The following is a 25,228-nucleotide window of genomic DNA, read 5'->3' as shown; positions in this document are numbered from 1 at the left end:
CTCTCCTGTACCCCCTCAGGAGTCAGTGAGCAAGATGATCCTGCTGGCGGGGCCGCCGGGCTAGCTGGGGGTTGAACTGGGAGTTGTACCGCCGGCGTCGATCATCTATCTCTTCCTCTGGCTGACCCTCCTGGGGTACCCTGCCTTGGATCCGGGCCAGCAGGGCCTCAGCCCGAGCCCTCTCGGCCACTTCCCGCCGAAGACGCTCAGCTCGAAGCTGGTCCAGGGATGGGGGCCTAGGGAAGAGAAGCAAGGTCAGAAAGGGCAGCCCTCTCACCTCTACCACCAGGAGCCCCTATGTCTCAGGCTGCTGCTTCAGCTCTTGAAGCGACCTGGTGCAGGAACACCACGAGGAAGTCTCTGCCCACCCTTTTGTGGGCTTTTGTTCTCCCCAGTCCTAAAAGCAGGTGCCCTCTGCACCCCACACACCCCAACCGAAGTCAAGTGCAGAGTAGCATCCTGGGGAGAACAGGAAAACCTCTGGACTGGTTTCCTCTTGTGAGGTAAATCAAATTGTAGTCGAAAACGCCCCCTGCACTTGATTTCCTCAGTTTTTAAGTTTACATACTGGAGTAGAAATGAAACAAATTTTGGACGCAGGTGTTCATAACATCAAGCAATCAGAGCAAAGACATCTCACATCATGAAAAAGCAGCTTGACACTACAGGACTCCAGAGGGCTTTTTTGGAACTTGGGGTCCCTGGACCACATGTTGAGAACTACTTCCTACCCCACCTGCCATATCAGCTGTGGTGCCCAGGCAGGGCTGCTGCCACGTTCTCTGTCTGGAATGGTCTGCCCTGCATTTGTCTTTTTCTTACTGTTTGGGCCGCTGCTTCTCAGATCCTTCCATTTTTCCCTTTCTGTTGTGACCTCGTTCTTCACTGCTGTGCCTTCTCTTCTTCCCCAGATGTTTCTGCATCTCCTGTAAGGGGTCTAGTCGGCTCTTGATCTTCTCATCTGTGCCTGAGCCTGTTGGGGAACCCCCTCGCTTTGGGGGGAGCTGGTACCAAGGGGGTTGAGTCTGGGCCTCTGCTGCACTCTGGCCCAGGTATGTCAGGATGCCCAGTGCTTTTTCTTGCCTCTCCTGAGGGAGCCAGAAAACAGAAGAGATGTTGATAGAACTTGAGTTCCTCAGGGAGCTCTAGATGTGGTAACAGAGAAACCGAGGGCATTTCCTACCCAGAGCACAAGGTCCTGGGGAGACATAACCAGTCATTCCACCACTGGAAATCAAGGGCCAATCATCAGTCAGCTACCATGTGCTAAGGCCTAATGCAAACAGGCTGAACTCCTGATGTAGGCACAGTGGCAAATGTAGTACCAAGCAGGTAAATGGGAGGATGGGGCAGAGCTCTCTCTGAGTTCAAAGTCAGGCTTTGGGGAGACAGCTGAAAACACAGTGGTGGAGGTTGGGGAATAACAATCTCAGAATGATGGAAATGCCAGAGAGCTATAGAGTGGCAGGGTCCAATTCACATTTAAAACGTTTTAAGAAGCTGGGTGTGGTGGTGCACGCCTGTAATCCCAGCAGCTCAGGAGGCTGGGGCAGGAGGATTGCTAGTTCAAAGCCAGCCTTAGCAATTTAGCAAGGCCTTAAGCAACTCAGCAAAGCTTTGTCAATAAATGAAATACAAAAAAGGGCTGGGGATGTGGCTCAGGGGTTGAGTGCCCTAGGGTTCCATCTCTGGTACCCCAAAATAAAAAATGTCAGCACCACCTCCATCATCTACTAACCAGGACTGTGAGTGCCCCACAGGAATAACCAGTGTCCTAGGCACTATGTTCCAGCCTATTGCAAATGTTCTGTGTTTATTTCTTTCACTATACTTCTTAATGCTCAGTCACAGCCCGGGACCAAAATGTCTCCCAGCTCTCTTCAGTATCCCTCTGATGACACAGATGAAGCCAGCTTACTTTTTCCTGTCGTTTTTCTTCCTCATAGTCTTTATTGCCTCTGGTCACCCCTTTCCCTTCCTCCAGCAAATCCCGGAACAGGTCCACAGGGCCAGACCTTGGAGCTCCTGCCTCTGCTGCATCAAGTTCAGACAGTGAATTCTGATGCCTGGCTTTCTTCCTTAGGAACTCTGTGCGAGCCTGGGGGGAAAGAATTATAGGCAGGATATGCAAAACCTACAGGTCACTCAAGGGGACTCAAATGTTCTGACTGCAGTAAGCATAGCGGTCCATCATGCTGGGGGCTACAAGAGAGAACACAGGCACTGGGACCCAGAAGAGGCACCTGTCTCAGCATGAGTGAAAATAGTAAATGGTGAGGTTATCAAGGACAGGTGGAAAAAGATCCCTGGCCTAAACCAAAAGGGATTCCAGTCTGGATAAAAACAAGTACAGGACCCAGGCATGGTAGTGCTTGTAATCCCACATACTGGGAAGGCTGAGGCAGGGAATGCAAGCTGGAGGCCAGCTAGGACAATTTAGCAAGACCCTATTCCAAAATTTAAGGGCTGCAGATGTAGATTGGTAGTGGAGCATTTGCCTAGCATATTTGAGTCCGTCCCTGGTTTCAATCTCCAGTACTACAAAGAGAGGAGAAAAAAAAAAAATCTATTGGGCTAGAGGTGCAGCTCAGTGGTCGAGCCCCAGCTTAGCATGAGTGAGGCCCTCGGGTTAGGTTTGGTGGTAGTGGTGGTGGTTTACAATGGTTATGAATGTAGTCAGATTGCTTCAGGGCAAACGCTCTAAATCCCAGGCATTGTATCAAGTCACTACCCCAAAATGATTAGTAATTTATACTGAGAAACGAGAATTTTAAAACCCTAGACTGCCACCGCCTCTCCAGCCACCACTGAGGATCAGATTAGCTGAGGAATTAGGTGTAAACCAAACAAATTTAGGAGCTATAAAGAAAGCCTCTGAGTTGAGTGTGGTGGTCCATGCTTCTAATCCTAGAGACTCAGGAACCTGAGGCAGGAGGATCTTAAGTTTGAGGCCAGCCTCAGCAACTTAAGTGAGACCTGTCTAAAAAGCCGGGAGGGTGGTGGGAATGTAGTTTAGTAGGTAGAGTGTCCCTGAGTCCAATCCCCAGTACAAAAACAACAGGGGGAAAAAAAAAAAAAAAACTTGCGTCTGGAAAGCAGTTCAAGGAAAGGGCCCGTCCAGTGAAGTGGAACCTGGCTTGTGCCACTGTTCCCTCTTCCTTTGCCTTCCTCTCTGAAGCTACCCCGCTTCGTGCAAGATGACAACCCCCCTCTGAGAACTCAGCGCTTAAGATTCGGAAATCAAGTGGTCTGCACAAACTGAGCAAATAGGGTGCGCAGGCAAACTGGTTAAAAAGTGACTTCCTTGAAATGCATTTTTACAGATTCGTTTATTTATTCAACAACTAATTATTAAGCTCCTACTCTGTGGCAGGCTCTGGACACTGCAAACACATCGGGGGAGAATCAAGACCAGAGATTTCTAGAGGATTTGCGGAAGTGGGCTTAGAGCTAGCAAAAAAAAAAAAAACGTCCCCAAAAGCTGGAGCGGCGTCTAGTACCAGCGCACCGCGCCTGCGCAACTCCCACTTCCGTTTCCTGCCCGCGACGCCGGTGCGATTGGCCGCCCGTACTAGAAGCTTACCTCTTGTTGAGCAAGCAGTACCCTCCGCTCACGCTCCTTTTCTTCCTCCCTGGCCTGAGCTTCGTCACGCCTCACGCGGGCGACATTGTCCTTATTCCGAACATGCCAGCTCTTCTTGGGCAAGATGTTCATGGTGCTGTAGCTGTACACAGACTGGCAGACCCGCCTTCTAGCACTTCCAATTGGCAGGAGATGCCCCGCCCTGTTCCCTACCTCGGCCACGGTTTGGTTTAGGTCAATTAGCACCGCCCCTCCAAGCCCGTAGAGAAAGGTGATTGGCCGAGACACGCTCCATCACAGCCAATCCCAGGCATTGGGCGTTTTGTATGCCTGGCGACAGCTCTTGTCGGGATTGTCAAGCGGCCCTGCCCCTGACGCTACCGGAAGCGGCCGCCGATTGGCTGGCAGGCCGTCTAGCCCTACGCGCCGACACGCATGCCCATACACCCGATTGGCTAGTCCCGGGGCAAAGCCCTACCCCAGGCTTCAGGACTCAGGTTTGAAAGAGCGCTCAGGAGCCTCAACCCTGTTTATTAAAGTGATCAGAAGGTTCAATTAGACCGTCCGTACTTGGCAGCGGAAGCTCTGGAAATCTCGGGACAGGGCTGGGAGGCCGTCATCATTTCTGGGGAAAGTCTGGGGCCTCACGGTGGGACGTCATCCCGAGACACGCTGGTCGAAGCCCCTTTGGCGGAGCTCATTGCCACTGTCCGCTGTGCCAGGAAGACTTTATTCTGCGCTTCCTGGGGTCAAGAGAGGTGAAGGTGAGACACACCTTCTCTCCCCCATGCCACTTTCCATGTCCCCAAGGAGCCCTTCCCAGGGACTGGCCTGGCTCACCGTCTTTATCTGGCGTTTGAGCTCAGAGATGAGGCGTCCATAAGAGTTAGCTAGGGCCACGGTATACGCCATCAGGATGCTAAGGGAGAAAGGAATGGAAAACTCTCCAGAAACTCTCTTAGATTATCTTCACCCTACGTCTCATTAAAAAACAGAGACTGGCACGCAGAGCCAGGCCCCAGGTTGAATCCCCAGCAACACAGAACAGGCACCAGGGACACACGTCCTGATCTGTGTATTTAGGCAGGATGCAGTGGTGAACACCTGTAATTCCAGCTACTCGGGAGGCAGAAATAAAAAGGGCTGGGGATGGGGAAATGTAGCTTAGTTATAGAGCGCCCCTGTGTTCAATCCCAGTGCTGAAAAGAAGGGGCGGGGGAGGACTCCAAGACCCCCTCCTCCTTCAGATTCAGGAATTCACTCTTCTAGACCCTCCTCTTCCTTAGGAGCAAGGACTCCAGGGTCCCACCCCTCCTCTCATGCCCAGGAGAGCAAGACCCCATTCTCCTCCTCTCAAGACCCAGGAATCTAGTACCGAGCCCCAACTCTTCCTTAGGACCAAGCAATCCAGGCCCCAACCCACCTCCCTCAGACTCAGGAATTCATACCCCTGTCCCTTCTTTCTAGGATATCTTGAGGACACAGGTAAGGGGACCCCAGATCACATATTCAAACTTAGAAGTCTGTGTCCCCTCACCTGGAGATCAGCAGAAGAGGCACAGCAAAAGCCTGGGTCCCCAGAAAGAAGAGAAAATTCTGGGTGGTCTGAGGGAGGCTGTCAATGGATTCAGGGATCTGGGCCCAGATGGATGACTTCCCCCGGAATGGACCGCACGCCTGAGAAGGTGGGATCCTGGAGGCAGAGACAGGCTGGGCTCAATAGGACCAGAATCAGAACCCTGAGTGAGGGTAGAAGAGGGAGGCAGGAACCGCTCCCACTCACTGGAATATGCTGTAAAACACCGGGACAGCAGAGATGGCCAGACCCAAGAGAAGGACCAGAGGGAAAAAGAAATTCGCGGTGGAGGCCCGGAAGGTGCGGGAGGCTGGAGAGCAGGTGAAGAAGAGGGTGACCTGGCAGAGAAGGTTGGAAAAGGGGTTCTGAGACCCAAGAGTCGCTCACTTATCCTTTTTTCCCACCCTAGAGTCCTGCCCCCCACCCCAGGCTGTACCGAGGAACCTGAATTCTAATGGCTGAGACCTAGATGACGGGATGCCCTAGACCCCTTCTTCTGCCCTGCAGTGCTCTCTTCTCAGGACCTAGTAGTCAGAGCACCTGGCATCCTGGTCCAGCCTCCGGGGTGGTCCCAGTACTTGTTGGCTGGGTCCTGCTCACTCACCTTCTTCAGATAGAAAAGCAGCAGGAACTTGACCGTGTTGAGCAGGGGCAGTAAAGGGCAGAAAAAGCTCCCCACCCAGACCACCGTCTGGGCGTAGATCAGCCCCAGCACCTCGTCGGGCACCTGGAACTCCTGGGTCCCGGCGACTCGACCCAGCGCACCAGGACAGAAGCCACAAACCAGCCTGCGGGGCAGCGGGCGAGGCGGTGAGAGACGAGGCGGCAGGTTCCCCCGCCTGCAAGGCCCCAGCCGCCCATCGGAAAGGAGCGCGGGGCGGGGTCAGAGGGAAGGAACCCCGAGCCCGAGGCGGCGGGGTCTCCGCACTCAGCCCGGGCCCGGGTCCCCAGCGGCGGGGCGAGCCGGGGGTACTGCGCCTTGAGGGCGGGGCCTGCTACGGGAGGGGCGGAGCCACGGGAGGGGCGGAGCCACGGGAGGGGCGGAGCCACGGGAGGGGCGGAGCCACGGGAGGGGCGGAGCCACGGGAGGGGCGGAGCCACGGGAGGGGCGGAGCCACGGGAGGGGCGGAGCCACGGGAGGGGCGGAGCCACGGGAGGGGCGGAGCCACGGGAGGGGCGGAGCCACGGGAGGGGCGGAGCCACGGGAGGGGCGGAGCCACGGGAGGGGCGGAGCCACGGGAGGGGCGGAGCCACGGGAGGGGCGGAGCCACGGGAGGGGCGGACTCTCACTTCCGAGGAAACTGGACGAGCAGCGTGAGCGCCAGGCCGCTCAGAAAATCAAAGATGAGGAGTTTGTACATCTCCTGGCCCAGACGAGTCTCCCAGCACTGAAAAAGGAAGAAGCCGCGGCAGACAGCCAGGCTGTCGGGCGCTGCCGGTGCCTTCTCGGGTCCTCCCTTTTCCCCAGCATCCACCCCTGGAGAGCAACCCCAGCTCCTCCCGCCTCCCCACCCGGACCTCAGGTCCCCTTCACCCCGCTCCTCCGTTCCTCCAGGGATCCGGCCCCGGGAGCTTCTCACCGGAAGTTCCTTGTAATTATAGCCACAGGTCTTGCAGTCCTCAGCCTGGGCGTCGCCCCCGCAAGTGATCTGATTCCAGAGGGAGAAGAGCAGGACCAGCAGGGAGGCCAGGCGCAGAAACACAGTCCTGCCAGGCCAAGGAGGAGGAGGATTTCCCCGTTTCACAGATGAAGAAACTGAGGCGCAGTGGGATCCGATTTTGAATCCAGAACCCCGGGATCCCATATCCGCGGGATTTCCCGTCTCATTTGCAGAGCCCACAACCTGACCGCTGCCATTCCACCACCCCCAGCCCCATCCCAGGAGGCTGGAACCTGAGCAGGATAAAAACGATCTGGCGGCTCCGAGTGTAGCCCTCCAGTGGGGCGATCAACTTGAACACCAAGGGCAGCACGAAGTTGACCACGGAGATGAAGATGGACGGAAGATAATTCACTACAAGCTTTAGCAGTGGGGTCTGCTGCACCAGGGACATCTCCTGGGAAGGAGGACAAACCCAGCAAAGAGCCATGCCTAAGGGCCTCCCCCAGCCTCTTCTTCCCTCAGGGCCATTGAGTCCAGGGTCCAAACACCTCCTCCGCCCCGGGCTCCTAAGATTCCAGGAATCCTAGACCTCGGTTCCCTCCCACAGCCCTCCATCCTTGGAAATGTAGGTTCCAGGGCCCTGGGACGCTCCTTCCCCAAGACCCTTGACACCTGTAGCTCCACGGTGTATCCTGTGGCCCAGAAGACCCCGTAAAAGGCCGCCGCCAGGAGGGCCAACACCAGCAGGTTGACCAGCGCGCGCACCAGCCACACCTTGGCTTGCTGGCCCAGTGTCCGAGCCGCAGCCTGGCGTCGGACCACTGCTTCCTCCAGTTCCACCTGAGGCCAGGAGAGACGTTCCCGTGGGCTCCATCTCCTCAGTTCTGGGGGCTGCCCAGAGCCCCTCCTCAAGTTGAACGGATGCACTCCTCACCTACCAGCTAAGGGTCTCTTGTTGTCCCCGTTCCACCCACTCCTGACCCTACATAGGACCATTCAGGCCCCCTCTCAAGACTCCCGCCCTGCACTTCCTGCCTGGAGCTCCAATCCTGCTCTACCAAGCTGCACCCGCTCTGGCCAAGCCACCAGTCCACTTTGAACCAAGGTGTTCTGCTGGGTACTTGTTTCTGCACTGCTCAGCCTCAGGCAACCCTGTTGTCACACCATGCTCCTCAGCCCTGCCATACCCACGACCTCCCTTCTTAGAAGAATCTCCGACCCGCTTCTCTCCGAAAGCCCTATCACAGGGTTAGGCCCAGCGTCTTCTCAGCTCGGTCCCTTCGGTCCTTAGGGAGTTGTGGCCCCTGCCCTACCTCAAGCGCACCTGCAACTCATACAGAATGATGCCCTGGCGCAGCCGCACATTCTCGTCCCCACGGAGGCCAAAGTCCCAGGCGGAGAACACCTGGTGGCTGTAGCTGGTCAGAGCCCCGGATTCAGCCAACAAGGTCTGCTTCAGTCCCGACACCGAGCTGAAGACGGGAGACCCGCGAGACTGGGTGTGAGAACAGCCACGAGTGGGGGGTCCCGGGGCACCCCTCTAATGGGACAAATGGAACATGAACTCTAAGGTCTTTGGCAAACTCCGCCTGATGGAGAAAGACTCAAAGAGGCGGAACACACAGAGAAACGTGGGGTACAGACAACTAAAAGTGACACAGAAGGAGAGAGTGAGTCCCAGAGAGCAGAGGAAGGGACCTGGGAAGGAGACAGAGGCCCAGAGAGGGGAGAGGTAAAGACCACAAGAGACAGAGGGCACAGAGGCCCAGGGAGGGGACAGAGAACCAGAGAAAGGGACAGAAACCACACCCAACCCCACATCCACCTTCACCCTCTGGCCTCAGCCTCACCTTTCCCATGCACAACCAGGAAGGCTATACCTCTGAGAGCCCATTCTCAGGCTGTACCTCTGAGAAGCCATTCTCTGGGTGTATTTTTTTTAACCCGGGATTGAAACCAGGGGTGCCTAAACACGGAGCCACATCCACAGCCCTTTTTATATTTTGAGACAGTACTGCTAAATTGTTGAGGCTGGCATTGAACTTGTGATCCTCCTGCCTCAGTCTTCCAGTTCACTGGAATTACAGGTGTGCACCACCAAATCCAGCTCATTTTGTTTTTGAGCTGGTTGGGACTTCCTTTTTTAGGCAAAAGAGATGCTGTTGGCTATTGAAAACCCATTATGTAACTTCTCCCTGCTCTTAAGATTCAGGCTGCTTCCTAGCATAACCAGCCAGGGTCCACAACTTCACCTACCTTTGAAACTCAAACCTCATTCATCTTCTTCCTCCTCCTCATACTGGCTTTTTATTTCTCGAGACAAACCCAAACATCTTTCCCACCACGGGGCCTTTGCACGGCAGTGTGTTTTGCCTGGAATGCTGGAGTCTTGGCTGTCCAGCTGGCTGGCTCCTTGTCTTTCCAGGGCCCATCTACAGGTTCCCCAGTCAGAGAAGCCTGTGCTGACAACTGCATCTAATGAGGGTCCCCTGCCATTCTCTATTACAGGGGTTAGCAGCCCCTGTGTCAAATCCCACTCAACACCTGTTTTTGTAAATATTGGAACAGCCACACCCACTCATTTGCATGTCACCTATGGCTGCCCTCACGAACTAGGATGGCAGAGATTAGTTGAGACTAGACTCGAAGATGAAGATGCGTACTCGCTAATTTACAGAAGTCTGTTGGCTCCTGCTGTCACACCATGCAACCTGTTTTTATACAGGGTCATTCCCCAACTCAAATTACTGGTGTTTGCTCATCCACATCTGTCCCACTGTTTATTTCCTCTCCCGGGCTGGGCTGTAAAGCCTGCAAGGGATGGGGACCCTTGGGTGGCTCCCATGCCTGGCCACAGTGTCCAGCTCATAGGAGACACCCCATTTTAAACAAATGTTTATTCTTAAGTTTTAGGTGGACACAATATCTTTATTTTACATGTATGTGGTGCTGAGGATCGACCCAGCGCCTTGTGCGTGCCAGGTGAGCACTCCACCGCTGAGCACAACCCCAGCCCCTCCATTCTTTTTAAGTCCTTGATTTCCTTCTTGAACACACTCCTTTCCTTGGGGGTCTCCCTGTCCTGCCTGAATGCCAGAGTCCCCAGTGTGTACTCTAGTCCCCACCCACATATCCAACTGCATGCGTAACACTGGGTCTGAAAGGCACCTGGGTGCTTGGGATGTGGCTCTGGGGTGTCGCCTGGCATGCATGAGGCCCTGGGTCCCATTCCCCCCCAATATCAAAATAAAAGGCACCTCAAAATCACTGGGTCCAAAGCTGCGTCCCAGATACCGTCACCAGCCCGCTCCTTGTACGGCTGGTCTCTCTCAACCTCTACCCTGCCGTGTGTGGGTCAACAGGGAGTCCTTCTGGACTTTGATTTCAACCACACCCCTAATACAGTCAATCAGGAACCCCTGTAAATACACCCAGCGTAACAAGATGAAAACCAGGCCTCAGGACGGTGCGAGCAGAAGGGCGTGGTTACAGGAGCACTCTCTCTCTCTCTCTCTTTCCTGGTGCTGGGGATTGAACCTGGAGGTTCTCTACCAAGAAGCTACATCCTCAGCCCTTTTTAGTTATTTTATTTTGAGACAGAATCTTTTGCTTAAGGCTTCACTAAATTGCTGAGGCTGGCCTCAAACTTGTGATCCTCCTACCTAAGCCTCCTGAGCTGCTGGGATTACAGGTGTGTGCCATCAGCCAGCTCCTGATCTCTTTCTTGATACCAGTGGAAACTCAGACCCTTTCCTTGTGTACTTTTAAATACTTGTGGCATTTTTAAAAACTAACTCCAAAACTGACCCCTTGTCACCACCCTGCTTCTCCCATCAGATGGTGGTCTGTGCCATCGCTTGTTACCTGGACTCTGGCAGTGACCTCCTAGTGGACCTCCTCCCCTCACTCACTCCTTCCTTCCCTCCCTCCCCTTCTTTCTCTCTGCCTCCTTCCCTCTCTTCCACAAGCCCACGGGGGACGCTATCATTCCCTGACTCAGGTCGGGATGGCCTTCTGTCCGAGGACCTGCCGGGCTGGTGCCTGCCGTGCTCTGGCCCCTGGTCCGCCTGGAAGATCTTCCCCCAGGTGTCTGCCCGGCTGAAACTCTCGCTTTCTCAACGTCATCCTTTCAACACTGTGTTCTCAACAATGCTTCCCTGACCCCCTGGCCCAGGCATCCCTGGGATATCCCTCGCTCTGGCCCTGAGTAGCTTCCAGCAGCCTGTACAAGTGACACACTCCTTACCTATCGCCCAAGTGCAACGTAAGTGCCACTGCGATGAGACTCTGTGTCCCAGACATTTAGAACACGGCCTGGCACAGAGTATGAATGAGTGAAATCAGCCCTGTTTGTAGTCTCTACAGCTCTAATCAGAAAGCACGAAATACCCGTGCTGACTTAACCTCCTCCGTCCCGCTGGCCTCCAGCCTGCTGGGGGGAGGACCCGCCACCTCCTGTGTGTCCCTAGCCTATGTGCACAAGAAGCATCTTAAAACGGACTTCAACTCAGAAAGGAGCACAGAGCGAGAGCCAGGATATTTGAGGAGGGCACTGACCACCACCACTCACTCCCCTCCTGTCCAGGGTATCAGGATGTGGGCAGAACTGACCGGTGCAGGGTGAGCAGGAGGCAGATGAGGCTCACGGCAAAGACGGAGCACAGGTAGGTCACGGCCAGGTACTTGCGGGGCGGGTAGAACCCGTAGAAGAGAGGCGACCATTCTAGGTAACCCTGTGAGGGGCAGATCGGGCTCAAGGTGGAGGCAGGGCCCAGGAAGTAGGCAGCCAGGCCTTTGGGGCAGGGCTATAGATACAAGTCACGGGAACACCAGGGCTCCAAGGTGGGACCTACGGAGCCCAGCCGCCTACCTCTCCAGAGAGCAGGTTGAAAAGCTGCGTGGGAAAGGAGACCAGGCCCTGGGTGTGGGGGCTATAGGAGCCGCAGGGCGAGGAGGTACCAGGGCCGGGAGGGCCGGGGGGAGCCCCTTCCAACCAGGTGGGCAGCAGCGTCATGCAGGCCTGGAGCACAGAGGCCAGCACGTTGAGCAGCAGCAGGAAGCGCAGCAGGGAGAAGTAGGACTCGGTGCCCCCGCCAAACTGGCCTGCAGGGGGGCAGGGGCTCAGTTCCTCCTGCTCAGCTCAGGCCCAGAGGCCCAGCCCAGCCTCCCCCCTCAGACCTGGGGTCGGGACCCAGCCCTCCCCCTCGGGCCCCACCGACCCCCGATCCTCTTCAGGGTCCAGGCCCAGGGCTGCAGGCCGCGCAAGCCTTCCTTCATCTTCTCCTTGGACCGAGGGAGCAGCCGTGCCCAGTGGGCAGTCCTCAGTCCAGAGCCCAAGGCCACTTGTTCCCTGGCCAGGCTCTTTCTGGAAGGGAAGCAGTCAGAGACAGAACCCAGGGCGTGTCAGCACAGACGGGGAACACCCCAAGGTGCTGTGCGTGCTGGCTCCCAGAAGACTGTGGCAAGGGGACAGAAGTGACCCGACCCACGCGGAGCAGGGAGCCGGGAGGAGTCACGACGGGTGGCTCCTGAGGGACGCGTGTGCTTGTGTGGGAGCCACAGGGAAAGACAGGGGGCAGCTGCTGGAGGCAGGGAGCGGTCAGCGCCCGAGGAAGGGCTCAGGGAGAGCGGCTGTACCTGTGAGCCCTCCTGGCCTGCATGGGCCACGGCAACTCCCGGGACGGGCGAGGGTCCCGCAGCTCGCTTTGGCTGGCTTCTGCAGAGGCCTGCCTGCTCCTCTCTCCATCCTCATCCTCCTCTTCCAGGGTCCCCCAGGGCAGCATCCCAGGGCCACGGTACCGAAGGGTAGCAGCACTGGGGAGCTGGTGCAGCACAGAGGCCAAGGACTGGCCTGCGCAGGAGAGCAGAAGGCTGGGAGGACACAGGGGTCCAGGCCCAGCCTCCTCCCTCAGACCCAGGGGTCCAGGCCCAGTCCCCTCCCTCAGACCCAGGGTCCAGGCCCAGCCTCTTCCCTCAGACCCAGGGTCCAGGCCCAGCCTCCTCCCTCAGACCCGGGGGTCCAGGCCCAGTCCCCTCCCTCAGACCCAGGGTCCAGGCCCAGCCTCCCCCCTCAGACCCAGGGTCCAGGCCCAGCCTCCTCCCTCAGACCCAGGGTCCAGGCCCAGCCTCCCCCCTCAGACCCAGGGTCCAGGCCCAGCCTCCTCCCTCAGGCCCAGGGGTCCGGGCCCAGCCTCCCCCCTCAGACCCAGGGTCCAGGCCTAGCCTCCTCCCTCAGACCCGGGGGTCCAGGCCCAGCCTCCTCCCTCAGACCCGGGAGTCCAGACCCAGCCTCCTCCCTCAGACCCAGGAGTCTGGACCCAGCCCCCTCCCACTGAACACTCGCAGCCTGGAGTCCTAGGGGTCCAGGCCCAGCCTCCTCCGTCAGACCCAGGGTCCAGCCCCAGCCTCCTCCCTCAGACCCAGGGTCCAGGCCCAGCCTCCTCCGTCAGACCCGGGGGTCCAGGCCCAGCCTCCTCCCTCAGACCTGGGGGCCCAGGCCCAGCCTCCTCCCTCAGACCTGGGGGCCCAGGCCCAGCCTCCTCCCTCAGACCCCAGGACACAGGCCAGCCTCCTCCCTCAGACCCAGGGTCCGGGCCCAGCCTCCCCCCTCAGACCTGGGGGTCCAGGCCCAGCCTCCTCCGTCAGACCCAGGGTCCAGGCCCAGCCTCCTCCCTCAGACCTGGGGGCCCAGGCCCAGCCTCCTCCCTCAGACCCGGGGGTCCAGGCCCAGCCTCCTCCCTCAGACCCAGGGTCCAGGCCCAGCCTCCTCCCTCAGACCCAGGGTCCAGGCCCAGCCTCCTCCGTCAGACCCAGGGTCCAGCCCCAGCCTCCTCCCTCAGACCCAGGGTCCAGGCCCAGCCTCCTCCGTCAGACCCGGGGGTCCAGGCCCAGCCTCCTCCCTCAGACCTGGGGGCCCAGGCCCAGCCTCCTCCCTCAGACCTGGGGGCCCAGGCCCAGCCTCCTCCCTCAGACCCCAGGACACAGGCCAGCCTCCTCCCTCAGACCCAGGGTCCGGGCCCAGCCTCCCCCCTCAGACCTGGGGGTCCAGGCCCAGCCTCCTCCGTCAGACCCAGGGTCCAGGCCCAGCCTCCTCCCTCAGACCTGGGGGCCCAGGCCCAGCCTCCTCCCTCAGACCCGGGGGTCCAGGCCCAGCCTCCTCCCTCAGACCTGGGGGCCCAGGCCCAGCCTCCTCCCTCAGACCTGGGGGCCCAGGCCCAGCCTCCTCCCTCAGACCCAGGGTCCAGGCTTAACTTCCGGTTCCTTTACTTATGAGCTTGGAAACTTGTCCCCTCCTGAGGCACTGAGACCCAACTCCTCCTCCTCATAACAAGGGATAGAATTCTCCAGTTCCCTTCTCCCCTCTCCTCTCTGCCCTGAAAACCAGGGCCCCCACCTCCCGAGTCCCCCTGGCTTTGAGGCTGGTGGACCTGAACCCCCGGTTCTCCCACCTCCCCTGGCTTTCTGAGGGGCTGGCTGCTCCCCAGAGGAGCCCCAGGCGTCAGGGTCCCAGGTCCGGTTTTCCTCCATGGCGCCAAGCCTGCAGCGTTTCCGTCTCTCCTGGCTCCCTGGGCGGGGACTGCCCAGGTAAGGGAGGGCCCTAGGGCAGGGCCACGCCTGACCACCAGGTGGCCAGGAGGGACAGGGTGCAGTTCTCAGGAACTCCCAAGGCTACTGCTGTAGGCTCTGCTGGGAAATGAAGTCCCGGTGGCTTTTGGAGCCAGGCAGTCACCAGAGTTGCCCTGGGAGGTGGAGCAGTGGCACTTCCTGTTGGCACTAGGTGTCCTAAGTGTCCCCAGGGGTTTACTGCCCACAGATACTCTCACAAACAGATGCCTGTGCCACACTTTATTGGGAAAGATTTACACACTCTGACCTGTTGTAGGCCAAGGGATGATAACAGGGTGGCAGGTGGGCTGGGCCCTGAGGTGGCCGCGGCACGAGCAGAGTCCCCAGCAGGCCACCTGTGCTTCAGTCCCCCGCAGGAAATGGAAGGCTATGTTCCTTTCCACCCTGAAGTACTGCTCTAAGGAGACACAGGAGGACTGAGACCCAGGCAGGGGCTTCCCCTCCCCAGAACCTGACTCTGAAACTCCTGCCCCACACCAAGGACCCAGGGGAATCTATCAAAGAAGCCACATGGCCACTGGCCTTGCCCTGTTCCTGGGGAAGCGAGCTCTCTGAACACTCGCAGCCTGGAGCAGCAGCGAGGGCTGGAGACCGCCTCTGGACAGGGCCCTGACTTCAGAGCAGGGAGGAGGGGCACAGGGAGCAGGGGAGCTCTGCGTAGGGCGTCCCAGCTCTGCTTCAGCGGACGCAGGGTCATGGCTGGGAAAGAGGATCCTCTCCAGGCTCCTAGCCAACTGGGGGCTCTCCAGGAGGGGAGGCGACGGCCTGGCCCACAGAGCTCCCAGGCCGAAGTCCAGGGGCTGGACACCACCACACTGGGGGTGCTGGCCGCTTACTCCTCCCGGAGCTTTTCTGGGGCAAGGCCAGAGGATTGGAGCGCTGTCTTTCGCCGGCTCGGGCTGCCCCCACCCAGAGCCAGCCCCAGCCCTAGGCAGGCCAGGGCCACGAAGTGGACGCAGAAGTAGATGGAGGACCAGTACCGGAGCGTGTCACCCGTGGAGAGGAGCACAAAGCCCATGCACATGTAGTCATAGGCGCGCATCTTCAGGAACCAGTGCACCCAGTCCCAGGCCTTCTGGCCCCTGGGACTGAGCCGCCACCTCAGGGCCGACTCCAGGCGACCCTCCGCGGCCAGGCACAGCGGGATGGTCAGGAAGCTCAGGTAGTAGCCAGGATGCAGGCCATGCCAGTAGGCGCTCAGCAGCATGGTCCAGGCGCTCCTGGGGAACAGGCTGGGAGTCAGGCCCCGGAGAGCCACAGCCTCAGTCCCATAGGACCCAGGGGTCCAACCCCCACCCCCTCCCTCAGACCCGTGGGTCCTCGTCCCCAGCTCCTGAAGGCAGAGGCGGCTATGGATTCTGTCTCCTTTGGGAATCCTGAAGCCCCACCTGCCCCATCCACACCCAGTGACCCAGGCTGCCCCTGACCGTCTCTGGCTCACAGCCTTCCTCCCTCAGGCCAAGGAGTCCCATTCCTTGGCGGGGTGCTGCTCCCAGTGAGCAGGTCCCTGGCCTGGCTTCCGCACACCTGGGAACCTGGTGATCCTCGCCCCACCCCACACCACAGGGACCTGGGCACGAGGCCCAGAAGGCACTGCCAGCGAGCCGAGGCCTCAGGTGGCGCTGGCGCACCTGAATGCCCGAGGGCCGCGGCCCAGCCCAGGAGACCCCGAGTCAGCCCCTGGACTGCCAGGGCCGTGTGTTCCCCCTGACAGAACCTGCCTTCCCCAGGAAACCAGGAGTCTTTGGCTGTCCTCCATCTGTATGTCCAACTCCCCCTTCCTCCAGGAGGCCAGGATCTCAGAAGCCTGACCCTCCTCCCTCGGGACCCAGGAGTTTCCACTTCTGATCTGGGAACCCAGCTCACCCGTTCCTTTCTCTCAGGACCTAGAAGTGGGAGACTCCAGCCCCTTCTTGCTTTAGGGACTCAGGAGTGTAAACGCTGACCCACGAGGACTCAGACCTCCAGCCAGGATCCCCTCCTCCCTGGCAGACCCAGAACCTGCCCAGTGTGCGGGGTGGGGGGCAAGGTAAGTGTCCTGCCACTGAGCCACGACCCAGCCGTGGAGACCTGTGCTAAGAAGAGTCATCGGTCTCCAGGTCACCCCCCGACTCCAATTCCATCAGTGGCTTGCCATACCTGTGGCCTCAGGAGGGTCTTTCCTGCCTGTGGGCTTGTTCCTCTGACACACTAGCTGTTTAAGGTACAAAGATCACCTAATGACAGAACAGCGGTCTGCCACGGGCATGGGGGTGTGAGGCATCTCCTGCACTGTGGTGTTCAGGGGTGTCTCTGGTCCACCCCCACTCCAGGCTCCATCCCCAGCAACACCCACAGCATGCACCACACACAGCCACAGCCATGGCACAACCACCCCCCTGAGAACTGCTGGTCTGCAGAGGCAGCCCTGGGCTATAAGCATCACCTGCAACTGACCACACTCAACATTCACTCTTCCCTTAAGTGCCAGAATCCCATGACGAACTGCCTGTCCAGTGACCCCAGCTGAACATCTGAGTCATCTCCAGGTCAATGACACCAAACCCAAGTCTTGTCACTTCATCCCACCCACTGCTGAAACTTCTCCCTGTAGGGTGCGCCCCTTCTCGGGAAGGGCCCTTGTGGACCCTCAGGCACCCAAACTCATAACCTGGGAAACAGGTTTCATTTACTCTCTTCTCCTGCTGGACACGCGGTGCGCCCAAGTCTAGACCCCCCCTCGAGTCTACGTACTTCCTGGTCACTGACCCCCACGGAAGATCCCAGCTTTTTCATCGGCCCCACCTGGAGGGTCAAGGGCTTCGGATCAGCCTCCTTGCTCCCCTTCTGCTCCCTCTCCAGGTGAGGCCCCAGTGGAGCTGTCCACTGATTATTTTGTGAGGCTGGGAATCAAACCAGGGCCTTGCATGTGCTGGGCGTGGAGTAGACCTGGAACTCCCAAGTCTGACCACACCCAGGCAGGCGCCATCAGCACTTGTACCAGGAGAACACAGCACAGCGCGTTCTAACCTCAGGAATCTCAGGGGAGGCGAGTGAGACTCAGGAGGTTACCCAGTATCCCTGAGCCTTAGTCCCTTCTCCTTAAGATGGAGATAGGAACTCTGATGACTAGAGATAATGTGCCTAGCAGTCTCAGGAAACACGGGGACAGGGCTGGGGATACAGCTCAGAAGCAGCGTGCTTGCCTGCCACGCAGAGGGCTCTGGGATCCAAGAGCACAAGAAGAAATATCAGAAAGACGGAACACAGTGACAGCTCTTACACGACAAGCACCCCCGGGAGGCCTCATACTGCACCCCACCTGACCGCTCAGCCTGTGATCGAGGTTAACCCCACTTAACAGCCTCGGACACTGTGGCCAGCTGCTCCCTGGAGTCTTCTCAGTGATCTGCAGGACCCAGGCCACTGCTGCTATTCAATGAGGACCTCATGCCTGAGGAACTGCAGCTCCATGAGCCTCAGGGCAGGGGTTGTCTGGGAGGTCTCTGCACTGGCCCTGCCGCTGGGCAGGGCCCCTCACCTCAGGACGTAGGAGCGGGCAGGTGCGCTCTTGTAGATGTACTGCGCCAGCCACCACTGCACTGTCATGTTCCAGTACCGCATGCCATCCCGCACCCGCACGCAGAAATCTGTGCTGTAGCAGTCGATGTTGCGGATGGTCTCAAAATCATACTCCAGGGAAGCCGCCTTCTCCGGACTGGGGGTGGAGGGTGAGGGTGGGGACAGACATGCAGCTCAGCCAGGCCCCTCCGGGTGCCTGCTCCTGTCCCAGCCCCAGATGCTAAGGAGGGGATTCTGGACCAGCGATAGCCCTCTGGCTGTCAGACTTGCTACGACCACAGGGGAGGACAGCCCAGAGGGAGACTTCCAGAGAGCAGGGTGGACAGGGCAGTGTTCACCAACAGCAGGGTTCTCTTGGTAACCAAGAGGCCTACCACAGCCACCAAAAGCCTGAGCCACAAATCCTTCAGCAACCAGGCTCAGTATTTTCAGAGAAGCTTCCAAATAATGGTCCCTCCTGAAGTGTGGGGCAGTGTAGTTCCTAGGGAAGAATCCTAAAAGGTGGTTCAGGGTTGCTAGGGGGACGTTCTAGGCCCTGTGACTCTGACTGATCCCTGTTGCTAGGGAAAAGACATTCCTTAGCAACAAGGCCTAGGCTGTTTAGAAAAGCTTCCAAAGGGGGACTTTCTTCCTGGTCTCTGTGATTGTTCGAGAAGTGTCACCTCCAGAAATACAGTGGCTTCCAGGTCATTGGTACCAAGGGTCCCATTTGAACCCTCAGTGGCTTGATGACGGGAACAGAGCTGCCTTAGAAGTGGGGCCTGGCAGATCTGGAAAAGCCTTCCTTCTGGCCTGTGCTGGGGGCACCTCCTCTCTAGCAGCTGCAGTCCACGGGTGGTTACCAGGGCAATGGCAGTAAATGAACATGGGAGTGCCACGAAAGGATGCTGCTTGTGACTACTAGGTGGGGCACAAACCCAGCAAGGGGTGGTTCATAATGTACATCAAAAGGCCGCTGCCAGCCCCAATCCCAAGAAGGCTGAACATGGATTCGAGGAGCAGAGGGCCCTTCCCCGCTGCCAGGGGTACCACTTCCCTACGGGGGCGCACTTCCTTGGCAACAAGTTTCTGCCTTTATGACTCACCTAGCAACAGTGGTGCTGGGGGCAGGGGCAGCAACAGGGCCAATCCACAGTTATGGGGTGGGAGCTCAGCTGGGTTGCGGCAGGAGGAAGGCCCCAGAGGTTGCTGGGAATGGTATGTCCTCAGCAGGACAGTACAGTCAGGGATTCTAGATCCTTAGAAACAGGGTAACTGAACTGCTTGTGATGACATCTCACGGGAAGATGATGGTTGCTAGTAACACGGGGCAGTTTGGGTGGCAGGTTCTGTAGCCACAAAAGCAAGCCTTCTGGCCTGAAGGGGCTAACAGTTCTAGGGATCCTGCTTCCCCAGCAACAGAGGATGACCTGCCCCTACCAAAGGATGGCATCCTCAGTAACCAGGATCGGTAAGGTTCTTGGGGTGACACGTCCCTGGCAACACAAGGATGCATGTGGTTGCTAAGATAGCGTCTTCCGTCTCCTAGCAACGGAGAGCAATTCATCATAGTGAGGGTGGCAAGCACTTGCAACAAGGGGCAATCCACAGGTACCAGGAACACAGTTCCCTACCAACAGGGAAGGCAGCTGGGTTGCCAGGGGTGACACACCTACACACAAGGGGTGGCCCTGCCCCTGCTCCCCGCTCTCCTCCCTGCTAGGGGCAGGGCCAGCCCTTGGTGGTGGGGCCTGCTGGGTCTTGGGAAGCCTCCCTCCCGCCGCCTGACCTGCTGGGGGGTGGGCATTGGAGGGTGGGGCCGCCCCCGGCCCGGGCTTTGGCGGCCACGGGGTAAGCCCCGAAGCCCGCGGCAATGCAGCCGCACTCCGCGGCAATCCAGGCCACGTAGAAGCGCATGCGGAAGGCGAAGAAGACGGGGATCATGTAGAAGAGGCGGGCGGGCAGCGGGCGGGCGTAGAAGGCGTCCTCACGCACGGCCTCCAGCGGGAAGAGGTGGGAGGACAGCAGGAAGAGCAGGCCAAACAGCGGGGCCGGCCAGGCGCGGCGCAGCAGTGGCCGCAGGCTGGGCACGGCCTCCGGGAAGGGCTGCTCCAGCCAGTCCAGGTAGGTGCGGTAGCGGAAGAACGGGCCTGTGGAGGTGGGGAGGGCAGCGGTCAGACGCTCATGCTGTGTGCGGCCGGCGAGGGGGAGAGCTCAAGTCTGGAGGAGCTAACAGGGCGAGACGGGCACAAGCAGCAGAGACAGGAGGACCGGGGACCCAGAGAAAGGAGGAGGGACAGATGAGAGTGGAACAAAGATCCTGGGAAAGAGACAGAGGAGGGCAGGACTGCAAGATGGGGTGATCTCCGTATCAGTGAGTCACAGAAAGTAAAGCAATGGCCACAATAAACTGGGGGTTGGGGGGGTTGGCAGGGGCTCCCCAGGCAAGGCAGGCAGGGAGGGCATGGTTTCACCGGGAGCTCCAGGAAACCACTGTAGCCCCTCCAACAGGACCGGGGCTGCCCAGCACCCCACAAGCTCCCTGTGGCTGCTGAGCGGGCTGGGTGTGTAGAGGGGCAGTAAAGGAAAATGGAGACAGTTGTGGCTCTTCAGATGTGACGGTGGCAGCCTCGGGAGCAGCAGTGGGACTAACAGAAAGGGCAGGTGTGGAAAACCTTGTGTGTTCACAGAAGATCACGTGTTATGATTCCATTTACAAGAAATGTCCAGAACAGGCACATCTATAGAAACAGAGGTCAGTTAGTAGCATGCAGAAATGGATGGATGGGGGGATGACTCAAGGTGTCTTTGGGGGGGCGAGGAAACTGTTCTGCAGTGGTAGCAGTGCACAACTCCATGGCTGCACCAACAGTCCGTGAGTTGTGTGCTTCAAGTGGGTGAACGTGTGAACAACAGCTCACTAACCCTAAACTGGGAAAACATTCATAAGAAACGCTTTCTGAAACCGAAAATGGCTCTAAGCTCTGAATACGTGTCCCCTGAATGCAGGAAACATCAGGGGTGATCAATCCCAACTGATCAGGAGACTGAGGCAGGAGGCTGGCAAGTCTGATGCCTTTCCAGGCAATTTAGCAAAATACATTCTCAAAAAAAGGAACATGAGGTTTCAAGAGGCCTAACCCCTTGATCTCTGTTAGCTCAATAAATCATAGGAGGAAAGTAGGGAATCCTGCAGGCTCAGAACCATTAGCATCTACCTATAAGAGCTCTGGTCTTATGTGAGAGTCAGACACAGATGGAGCCACAGAAGAGACAATAAACTCTGGGTGGAGAGACGAACATCAGGTAACCGCGGTGGACAGGCAAATGTGCAGGGTAGGCCCACTCACCTGTCATGATTCCCACATAGCAGTAGCTGTAGCTGAGCGTCTCCATCAAGGAGGGCACATCGGGTAGCAGCCCCAGGGTGGACCCCTTGCTGAAGCCGGAGGCCATTTCCTTCCTCTGGGCCAGGTGCAGGTCCTGGACCTCACTGGCCAGACTCACCAGCTGGGGAAAGGGAACAAGCAGCTGAGCTCTCCTCACATCCATTTCCCTTAAGCTGCCACTCTCAGCAGCAAGGTAGGCTGGGGGGTTACAGTGGGCTGAGGTCCCCGCCACCAGCAGCTCTGTGCATGAGAGGTGGGAAACACCTCCAGTTGGCAGTGATCCCCACGGCTCCATCTTGGGCCTCCTCTTCTTTCTCTATGGTGCATTTGAATCCATGCTTTAAGTATTGTCCACATGCTAATGACACCCAAATTCAACCCCTACCCTGGACCTCTCCAGTAATTTGCCTATTGCCATTTACACTTTGATGTCTCCTAGGCATCTCAAATTTAACACCTCCAAAGTGAAACACGCTACTACTTGATTCCCAGGGTTTCACAGGCCTGAGGTAGGGCCTGGTAGTCTTGCTTTTGTCCACTTGCCCAGGTGGTTAAGAGTCAGAATGGCTATCCCAGTTTTGTGCCCTTGGGCCAGGTACCTCCTCCCCAGAGCTGGAATCCCTCCTTTGCAACACGGCTTGCTACAGAGACTCTGCTGGCAAAGCACGCTGGACAGGCTCACTCCAAGTGCCAAATCACTCCTCCTGCTGATGCACTTGGGCCATTTCCTTACCCCAGAACAGTGGAGAAGTGAAGAACTGCTCGGGCGTATGTGAAAGGGAACCCTATCCCTAGGGAGAGGTAAAGTCCTACTCTGGGGGTTTGGGTGAAATAAAATCCCACCCCCCACCCCCACTGGCATGGATGGGAGGAGGAGGTGAAGCAAGGGAGGTTAAATGGCCCGTAAGGAAGCTGGAGGGAGAATGCAGCCCCAAGTCTGACCTTCAGTGTCAACAGCAGCTGGACGGCATTGGTGAAGGGCGTGGGAGTGGGCAGGCCCAGCAGGCTGAGGGCTCGGAAGAACAGGAGATAGGAGAACGTCCAGGCGAGAGCCAGGGCATGGCAGGAGCTGGAGCAAGGAGAAGCCAGTGTGGGCAGGGACCCGGGCCTCTGTTTTCCTCTTGCCAGAGTCTAGCCACATATCCTCCCCCACCTTTCCCTACTGGGGCGAAAAAGGGGAGGACAGAGAGAGGACTGGACAATGGGATGCAGGGATGAAAGAGGCAACATGTGGAACTGCACAGTCTCGGAGAAGAATGAAGAAGGGTTGAGAGAATCTGCAGGGTGAAGACCTTCAGTCCTCCATTTTTTCTTCATCACCAAGATCCAGAGCTCAAGATGGGGAAGAAGGGGGGTGGCTATGCATGACTATGAGTGGTGGCATGTCCAGCCATAACATGGACATAAAGGACTATGGCAAACACACAGGGACAAGGTGCAGGACAAGATAAAAGGGGAAAAATATGAGACAAATGACAGAGAAACAAAAGATAAAGAGGAGAAATCCAGAGCTGGAGGCAGAAGCTGAGAAAGACCCAAAGAGGAAACAAGTGGCTTCCTCCACACCCCCACTCTCCCTGCCCTCCCTCCCCCAGTTCTCACCAGGGCTGGGCCTGAATGAGGGCCCAGGTCCCAAGGATGGTGATCAAAGAATGCAAAGTATGGGGACCACAGGTGAATAAGGTGAGTCCCAGGCCCACAGCTGCTGCCCCCCATCTCTTCAGCCCAGGCCCTGCAGAGAAAAGGGACAGCATAAGCCTGGAACCTTCCAGGGGGTCCCCCTCCCGTCCCCCTTATTTTCCACTGGGGAGTGAACCTGACTCACCAGCTTTCTTAAAGAGGAAGCCGATGGGGATGGAGATAAGAAGAACTACCAGATAAGTCCATTCTTCTGGTGACATGATCTGGGGGAGGGATAGAGGGCAAGGGCTTGTGGTGAGAGCCCAGGCCTTCAGCTCTTCTTAGGGAATCCAGGAAACCAGGCCTGTGCTACTCCTCCTCCTAGGATCCAGGAATCCAGCCCCCACCCCTCTCCTTGGCCAACGCAGAAATCAAACCTATTCCCCACCCCCATTTAGGACTCAGACATAAAAGACATCCCTTCTCTGAGAACACAGACACAGCTCCCCTTCCATACTCCTTCTCTTTCAGGGTCTGTACATGCAGACCCCCCATCCCCTCCTTGGAGGACCCGGGAACCCTCTAGACTGCCTTCCAGATCCCCCAGCTACTCCCCCTTCAAGGACCCAAGAAGGCCGACCTCTCCGCCGACAGCACCCAGAGAAGCTCGGGCCTCCAGCCCTCCACCTCTTCTGGATCTCGGACCTCTCCTCCACCTAGACCGCGAGAGCAGACCCTGCAGGTCTTCAGGCCCTGTCCGCAGCTGGGCTGAGCCGAGCCCGTCCCAGGCGCTCGGGTAGAGCTACAGGCGGTTACGCCACAGCGCCCGGCGCACTCCAGCGCGGTTCCCACACCTCACCACTAGCCAACCCGCAGCGTCCCCACCCGGTCCCCCCCAGCCTAGCCCACCTGAAAGGCCCGCGGGGCTGCAGGCGGCCGAGCAGTGCCAGCCCGCGTCCGCCGCCACGCCTCCCCGCACAGCAAGCCCCCGCGCCGCCTGCTCCAGCTGGGCCGGCCGGGCCTCACAGTCCAGGCCTGGGGCGCGCGGCAGCCGGGCGCTGGACAGGCTGGGTAGAGAGGAAACTGGGAGCACGAGGCAGAAGCAGCCAACCTGACGGACCGGCTAGACGCGAGCGCCGAGCACCAGTACGTGAATGGGCAGGACCACTGGCTCGGAGCAGAGGGGCCGGGAGCTTGGAGCCGGGAGGAGCCAGCGCGGGGCCCGGGTGGGCGGGGTCAGGAGCTCGGAGTTCCGGAGGAGGCGGGGCCTCTGCCTCGGATTTCTTCGGGCGCTGTCGAGAGCTGGAGCCCACCGTTTGGGGGCGGGGCCACAGCGTCGGCTTCCATCGGAGATAGTCGAATGCGTGAGCAGCGTTCGGATGTAGGCGGGCTACACGCTTCAGAGCTTGCCAAGCACTTAAGTCACTGTTGCAACACAGGCGGGCCTCACAGGCGACCGGGTGTGGGCGGGGCCAGAGACTTGGCTGACTTCGGAAACAGTGGGGCCAAGGATCTGCTCCGGTGTGGGCGGGGTCACAGCCTCGGCACCCTTCAAGTACCTAAGTTCCCACGCAGGCGGGGCTATAAGCCTTGGTTTACTTGGAGGAAATAGGTATAAGTCAAGTGGCACCTCCTTTTGCCACAGAAAAGTCTTAACTGGGTTCTCCAGAAATCTTCACCATGGCTGGCTTTAGGACTGTCAGTAAAAGAGTCTCTGCAAAAGAGGCCAATGTAGATAGACTTCCTATTTTCCGGTCGCCCTGTTTACTTGGCCACTGGCAGAGAAGATACCAGCACTCCAGGTGCTGCACACCCCTTACTAGTTTTTCACGAATATATGCAGTATAGTAGTTTGTAAAAATGTGCCAATAAGGCCTCTGCCCTTGAGCTGGGCTTCACAGAGGTATCTACATTTTTAGGATAAGAGGCATTACCAACTGGGCTCCATGGTAACAGCTGGCAGGGGGAGGAAAGAAAGGGGAGAAGAAGCTCTCCCCTTCTCAGGTGCTGTCCTTGGAGGGTTAACTTGCCCAGAACAGTGAAAGAGAAAGCTGCTCATATGGGAACTTCTGCAGACTGTGAACTTCCGAGCCCCTCCCCTGACATGCTGGGTGTAAAACTCTGAAACTACCTGAACTCAGGGTTCAGGGTACTGATTGATTAGAGCAAAAGCTGTGCCCTCTGAACCTGGCTGCAGCCAAATAAAACTATTTCCTGCTGTCTTCAGTGCCTTGCCTCGTTTGTCCCTACAACATAAGTAACCTTGGTTTAATTACAGGCGGAGCCAACA

General features: G+C 58.1%; 3 protein-coding genes across 4 annotated transcripts; all 3 read right to left on the bottom strand.

Annotated features, from left to right (window-relative positions):
• Positions 1-22: 22 nt before the first annotated feature.
• Positions 23-3,738, bottom strand: LENG1 (leukocyte receptor cluster member 1; the record flags this gene model as incomplete). Its single annotated transcript, XM_081275132.1, has 4 exons — positions 3,584-3,738; positions 1,919-2,098; positions 823-1,088; positions 23-236 (listed from the first exon to the last, which is right to left on the bottom strand). The coding sequence occupies exons 1-4, from the start codon at positions 3,713-3,715 to the stop codon at positions 23-25; spliced, it is 792 nt and encodes a 263-aa protein (XP_081131258.1). The 5' UTR covers positions 3,716-3,738.
• Positions 3,739-4,188: 450 nt separating this feature from the next.
• TMC4 (transmembrane channel like 4) lies at positions 4,189-14,476 on the bottom strand. The gene is made up of 15 exons (XM_081275129.1): positions 14,212-14,476; positions 12,401-12,614; positions 11,983-12,128; positions 11,634-11,866; positions 11,375-11,496; positions 8,088-8,235; positions 7,436-7,603; positions 7,054-7,217; positions 6,740-6,866; positions 6,450-6,547; positions 5,764-5,947; positions 5,367-5,497; positions 5,121-5,276; positions 4,424-4,502; positions 4,189-4,326 (listed from the first exon to the last, which is right to left on the bottom strand). The coding sequence occupies exons 1-15, from the start codon at positions 14,288-14,290 to the stop codon at positions 4,228-4,230; spliced, it is 2,148 nt and encodes a 715-aa protein (XP_081131255.1). The 5' UTR covers positions 14,291-14,476; the 3' UTR covers positions 4,189-4,227.
• Positions 14,477-14,593: 117 nt separating this feature from the next.
• MBOAT7 (membrane bound acylglycerophosphatidylinositol O-acyltransferase MBOAT7) lies at positions 14,594-24,370 on the bottom strand. 2 transcript variants are annotated; one of them, XM_081275131.1, is made up of 8 exons: positions 24,050-24,370; positions 23,144-23,222; positions 22,921-23,050; positions 22,261-22,387; positions 21,280-21,439; positions 19,719-20,079; positions 17,910-18,086; positions 14,594-15,609 (listed from the first exon to the last, which is right to left on the bottom strand). In XM_081275131.1, the coding sequence occupies exons 2-8, from the start codon at positions 23,217-23,219 to the stop codon at positions 15,222-15,224; spliced, it is 1,419 nt and encodes a 472-aa protein (XP_081131257.1). In that variant the 5' UTR covers positions 23,220-23,222; positions 24,050-24,370; the 3' UTR covers positions 14,594-15,221. The 2 variants fall into 2 exon arrangements, with proteins under 2 accessions (XP_081131257.1, XP_081131256.1); XM_081275130.1 differs by lacking the exon at positions 24,050-24,370 and adding an exon at positions 23,848-24,043.
• Positions 24,371-25,228: the final 858 nt, after the last annotated feature.

This window comes from Spermophilus citellus, assembly GCF_964194105.1.
Source record: "Spermophilus citellus genome assembly, chromosome: 18".
In the NCBI taxonomy this organism is placed as follows: Eukaryota; Metazoa; Chordata; class Mammalia; order Rodentia; family Sciuridae; genus Spermophilus; species Spermophilus citellus.
The sequence above is the reverse complement of the archived record's forward strand: the minus strand, read 5'-3'. Positions and strand labels throughout refer to the sequence as shown.